Consider the following 6,019-nt stretch of genomic DNA (forward strand, 5'->3'; position numbering starts at 1 on the left):
CGGGGCCGGCCCCTTTGTAATCCCTGCGAGCTGGTACCGCGTTCTTGCCGCAGGGCTGGGCCTCTGTGGCTGCAGAAGCCGGTGTCTTACTGTTTTCACGACCCAATAAAAAGCCTTAGACGCATCTGCTGCCTGAGGCTATTTTTGCGGCTCACCCTCGGGCCCTGGGGCCGGGCCAGTAGCGAACACAGTTTATTTGCAAGCACAGAGTTTTGGAGCGAATGTCAGCCGCAGAGTTGGACCCGGGTTGGCAAGGGTTAAAGGGGCTTCTCACCCCGGGGGGACCACGGGTGGGTGGGAGGGGCGAGGGTGTAGGGTGGCCGCCCGCCCCCTCAGGGCCAGAGAGCCCCTTCCTAGAAGGCGAGGTCTCTCTTCCAGGCCTTTGTGGCGCCCTTTTCAAAATGCGCACTCGGCCTGGGAACTCCCATCTGAGCCTTAACCTGGTTTAAAAAGGGGGTCTGCAATAAACTTATTAAAAAGAGTAACTAAAGGTCGCAGAATTGGAAGAATGTATATGACATGAAGATTTTTCTCTCTCTCTGCAAAGGACTCTGAAAAAGGGGGGGGGCGTGGGGGGATTAAGTGAAATCACATGGTCTAGTCATTTGGAAATTTGTACCTAATTATGGTGGTGGAGAGGCATGAACTATTTTCGTTTCATGCCAAAACCATTTTCTAACAAGGCCGATGGTTTCTGTAGTTTCTTGACCCAGGAAATCCCTGGGCTGATCCTTATCGGGGGCGGGGGCGGTAGTTTCACCCGGAGAGCACAGCTGGGCCGGGGGGTTTTCACCCGGTCCCTCCATAGGTAACTCTGGGGGAAGGGATTTGGCTCTGGTTTGTGGCGGGGAACCCTTGCCTGAATCTCGCTGGTCCTGGATAGGTTTGGAAAAGTTGGGGGGGGGGCTGCTTCTCGGAGAAGGTTTCAGGCCTTTTTTTGGGGGGTGCTAGCAGAAGGGGGGCCTGTGGAGAGCTGGGCCTCCTCGTGGGACTGGCTTTGGAAGCCTCAGGGAAATGGGCCATTCACTTTCTGCTGGGACTATTCTTATTCTGGTCTTGGCGCTCCGCCTCCTCCACCCCCACCCATTATCGCCTTTAGCATTGCAGCTCCGTGGCGTATGCTGATGGCATTCCTGACCCGGGGGCTTCTAGGTTGTAGGGTCCAAACAGAAAAAAACAAGGATGCCCTAAGCTAGTCCTCCTAGTCGGTTTCAAATTCCCCCTGCAGCCATGTGCCCGGAGCTCTTTCCTCCTGCCCCAGGGAAGGCAGAGAGCGCCGATCTCAGCCCTCCTGTCTTGTGAGAGGTTTTGGGGTCTGAATAGGATTCTGCTAGTGTCTAGGAGGCTTTGGGTGTGAGAATATGGAGGTGGCATCTACCTCCTCTCTCGCCTCCAGCCTTGCCCCTAGTGGGGGACCTTTTGTAACACAGCGGGGTCTCCTTCGTCCTGTTCAGTCCCCTCCCCAGGTGTGGCTGGAAATGGAACCAGAGGGACCCACAGTCTCTCGCCTGAGGACAGGAGAGGCAACGGCTGCTTCTCCAGCTTGTAGGGAATGCCTTTTCCTTAACTCAGGTTCTCTCTCCTAGGGAGGGTTGTAAACTGGTTGAGGTCAGTTCTCCTGGGGTAAGCCTCCCTCCGGGTCCTGTACTCCCTTTTTGATCCAGAGGTGCTTCTGGTCTCTTAGGGGCAGGGGACAGTGTGGGGCTCATGAGGAAGGGGCTGGGTGCTGGGAGAAACGGAATGTAATGAACTTTCCCTCGGGGTTCCTTTATAACCCTTCCAGGCTGATGTTCTCGGCATTAGGTGCCTCTAAGGCCAACACTGTAGGAAGTAGAAAGAGGCCTGGAGGAATCCCAGGTGTGCGCCCCAGCTATGCTGACTCCTCCTCCAGGTGGGTGGGGCTTTGTGACTGACATTTGGCTCCTCCCAGCATGCAGGCTGCGTCCCCATTGTACAGTTAAGGAGACTGAGCCAGGCACTGTCTGGGGGATTGGCCGCTCCTTGGCTGTGGCTGGAGGAGCAGGGGTAGAGCCCGAGGATTTCATTCGGAGGGTGTGCTGGAGGGAAGAGTGAAGGTTTGTCACCTGTGGCTTTTAGAGCCGGAGGCCAGCATGTGGTCTTTTAATGACCGGCAGCCGGCGTTTAGGGCCTGTTTGTCCCTTGTGCAGTGGCAGCTGAGATGTTTTGTTCCCCAAAGCAGTCTGGCCCGCTGCCCGTGGTTCATCCAGCGGCTGATAACATAAATATCCCCATCCCCATCTCGGGCCAGTCAGACCAGGATGGATGGTTGGGAGATTCTCCCTGTCCTGGAGTTGTCATTGGGACATCTGTGCCTAAAAGACAAAAGGGAAAGCCTCCTGATTAGCTGTCCTGGGAGCAGTTTCAGGGGTGATTCTAGCCGGCCAGGCCACCTGGGCCTGGTCCTGGGCTGCTCAGAGCTGTGTTTGCTGAGCTGTGGGCGGCTGCTGCTCTGAGCCACGTCTCAGCCAGTGTAGATCGAAAGGGCGGCTTTGGGGAGCATGGTCCACTCTTGGCATCTTGAGCTGGGGGCAAAGGGTGGGCTTGTTAGACTGGGAGCTGTTCCCCTTCTGTCCCTTGTCTCAAGAAATTCTCCAGCTCAGGCTTTCTCAGGGTCAGTGAACTAGCAGGGCTGCCGTCTTCTCTGTTTATTAAGCCAGGGCTAGAGGGCCCATGCACTGTGGACGCAGACCGCAGAGGCTCCTGTGAGCCACTCCTCCTCGTCTTGTTATATTTCTCTGGGCCTCAATTTCCTCGGATGTAAAGAAGTGATAGCACCCACCGCACACACAGAAACTGTCGTTGGTAAAGTGGCCGATGCAAACGTGGCTATCGCAAGGCATCGGAAAATGGGAGCGGGTGTTACGATTGAATTTTCTCCTACGAGTGGCGAGTGGACCGGTTGCTCTTTGGTTTGGCCATGGCAAGATGGGCACCACCAGGATGTGACTCAGAAGTGTCACTTTTTCATGAAAAGAAGTGCTGCTTGTAACAGTTGGTTGATGGGAAATTCCTACTGCGTGAGTCGTTCTGTTCTGATCTTATTTTGAGCCTCAAAAAAAATTAGTGTCATTGGAACATTGAGTCATTTTCGGTAAAAAGTTGGGCTCTGGGCGGGCTTCATCTTTGCCTGTCACCTTGTGTGAGGTTTGCGGGACTTAATTTTAAATCTGCGGGTCTCAGGCTTCTCGGGGTGCGGAGGAAGCTGAGGTTTCTCTGGTTGGTTTGTGGACGCTCACGAATGCCTTAGTGGGCTGGGAAGAGACACTTTGGGCTTCTAGTCCCGAACTCAGGAGGTGCAGAGCCCTTTAGCTGTCTAGGCTGGTGACCGGGACCTCCCAAGCTTCCCAGGACGGGGTGGGGAGATCTCTGTGCCTCTGGGGCACCCTGGCTGTGAGGCTCACTGTCTCGGCGCCTGTTCTCCCTTGGTTATATGCTAGAGAGGCAGGAGGGAGGGAGATGGGAAGAGACCCCCCAAGCTGGGACCAGGGGGCCAAGTCAAGGAGGCCCAGAGCCACCCACAGTGTCCAGGTGCGGGCAGTATCCATGGGCAGGACTGTGGGTCCTCTCCCTGCTGCAGGAATCGGAGAGACCTGAGACTCCCCCAGCCTGTCTGCCGTAGCCATCAGCGCCTGTGAATGGGGTGGTGTGTGCACTGGGTGGGGCGACAGGGATAGGGTTCTCAGTTCTGCTCCCCGGTCAGTGCTGGTCTTGGCTCTGGGCCACTGCCCCACCTGCACCTGGCCGCCTCGCTGTAAACACGGCTGGCAGATGCCAGCTTCTCTCAACCCCTTTCCGCAGGCCGCCTCCCTCTGTCAGGCTGCGGGAACTCCTTGGTGTGGGCTCCACGAGAGGCCACGTGCCATCCTGCCTCTCCTTATGGCCGCTGGCTCTACAGTAGACTCATTTCAGGAATGAGTGGGGTCTGGCCCACAGCCCAGTCTGGCTGTTTCCAGTGCCCCTCAAAGGTTAGGCCACTTGTTCGGGGAGTGCTTTTGTGAGGGGGAGGGAGGGAGACGTACAGGCACCTGCAGAAATCTCAGTGGCCTCTGCTTCTCCTTTGCTCCAGCCCCCAGACAGAGGTGGGGCCTGGCTTCGCCCTGTGCCCCTCGGAGAGGTGCACTGAGCCGGGCAGCCTCAAGCCCCTCCTGACCCAGGCAGCGCTCACCTGGGCTACCTCGGAGGAGGCACCAGAGGAGAGGCTGCCTGTAGCCTCTTCCCCGAAGGGCCCTCAGCTTCGTTGCCGGCCCCTGCATTTGGGGCTCTCTGTGCTAATTGGGCGTTTTCTGCAGTTTCAGGCGTTTCATCTCCTGCATATCTGAAAAGCCCTGGTGGGAATCACGGTTCTCCCAGGGGCGCCCCCTGCCCCTCATGGCAGGGAGCTGTGGGGGGCTGTGCTGCCAGGTGCCTGTTCCCCAGTGGCTCCCAAAGCTGGTCTGTGGGAAGTGTGGCTGGACAGGCCCAGGGCACAGCGCACAGGCCTGGAGCAGTCACGGTGCTCTCCTTCCGCCTGCAGGGAGTGAGGATCCTTTGGACAGCAGCCTGAGAGTTCACGGGGTCCACGCCACCAAGCATGCGGCTGAGAAGCGGCCCCTGCCCATTCGAAGGAAGAGAAGCATTGGTGAGTGGAGGAGGCCGCAATCGGCAGGGCAGGGCTGGGTGGGGAGGAGCTGCTGGCTCTCCCAACACAGTGGCCTCAGGCGAGTGACCCGTTCCCTCCTCCCTAAAATAGGCCTGGCCCTGGTGCCTCTGGCTCTGGCCTCTCCCCAGGCCTCCCTCCTTCAGGGATGTCTCCTGCCCCAGCCCGCCTGCTCCTCCTGGAGTCCTGGTCTGGGCCAAGAGAACTTCCAGGGGAGAAAAGCCATCATAAATTCCTTAAGTGCTCTGTCTTGTTGGGGCTTGTTCCCAGGAGCCTTGCTGGAAACGTGGTCGTGCCTAATTTCACAGTGTGAGCACTGTGCTCCCGCGCCGGCTGCTGAACCGGTGGGGACGCGCGTGCCCCGGACGCCCTCACCACACCCTGCATGCCCTGCCCCACTCACGCCTGGCTCCACGGCTCCACCCCCGCATCCATTTGGGGGATATTTTGTCCCTTCTCACAGGGCAGCCCCATGGCCCTCCTGCCCCCTGAGGAGGAGCTAGCAGGTTTGGGAGGTTCCTGGGCCAGTCGCTGCTTTCTACCCCAGTCCCACGTCCTCTGGGGTCCCACCTGATGGGGTTGAGCCCTGGTGCTGCTCATTGCTCTGTGGCCCTGAGCAGGTGGACCCCCCTCTCTGAGCTGTGGTTTCCTCCATGAGGATGGATTTTGTATCTTCCACCTTAAAGTGTGATGTGTGGGTGGCTGGTCCCAGCTGATGCAAGCAGGCCCTCCTCAGGTGACATTTGCTGTGGGGGTCTTCATTTTGCACCCTTCAGACCAGTCTTAAAGGCCAGAACACCCCAGCGAGTGCTGTAGGATTCTCTGCTAAGTCCTGCTCTGCCCCCCTAGTCACTGGCCCCACCTGTCCAGGTTCCTCCAGCCTGCAGGCACCGGGCTGGGCTGCTTTGGATGTATGGTGCTCCTGCCCACCCCGCCCATGAGCCTCTGCTCCCAGCTCAGCCTCTGCTGCCGAGGAGGAATCCTGGCCTGTGGCTCACCCTGGTTGCCCTCCAGGCCCAGCTGGAGCCGCCCCAGCCCTGGGGTGGGGCGGTGGTCGCAGAAGCCAGTCCCTGCTCACTGTGTCCCCGCCATTGCAGAGGAAGCTGTCCCCGCTGTCTGCAAGACCAGGACGGTCATTTACGAGATTCCTCGGAGTCAGGTTGACCCCACGTCCGCCAACTTCCTGATCTGGCCCCCGTGCGTGGAGGTGAAGCGCTGCACGGGCTGCTGCAACACAAGCAGTGTCAAGTGCCAGCCCTCACGCATCCACCACCGCAGCGTCAAGGTGAGCCCGGCCCCTCCCTCCCTACCCCAGCCCGAGGGCCGCCCCTACCAGGCAGCCAGGGTCCCTCCCAGGTGGCC

At 58.8% G+C, this 6,019-nt stretch overlaps 1 protein-coding gene across 1 annotated transcript in view; it reads left to right on the forward strand.

The window, feature by feature from the left end:
- The window catches only part of PDGFA (platelet-derived growth factor alpha polypeptide), a 29,575-nt gene that overhangs the window by 5,694 nt on the left and 17,862 nt on the right, over positions 1-6,019 (forward strand). Inside the window, exons 2-3 of the mRNA XM_011977582.1 lie at positions 4,535-4,639; positions 5,755-5,942. Coding sequence (XP_011832972.1) covers positions 4,535-4,639; positions 5,755-5,942 — 293 coding nt within the window. The remainder of the gene's footprint in view (positions 1-4,534; positions 4,640-5,754; positions 5,943-6,019) is intronic.

Source organism: Mandrillus leucophaeus, unplaced genomic scaffold (genome assembly GCF_000951045.1).
Source record: "Mandrillus leucophaeus isolate KB7577 unplaced genomic scaffold, Mleu.le_1.0 Scaffold180, whole genome shotgun sequence".
Taxonomy (NCBI): Eukaryota; Metazoa; Chordata; class Mammalia; order Primates; family Cercopithecidae; genus Mandrillus; species Mandrillus leucophaeus.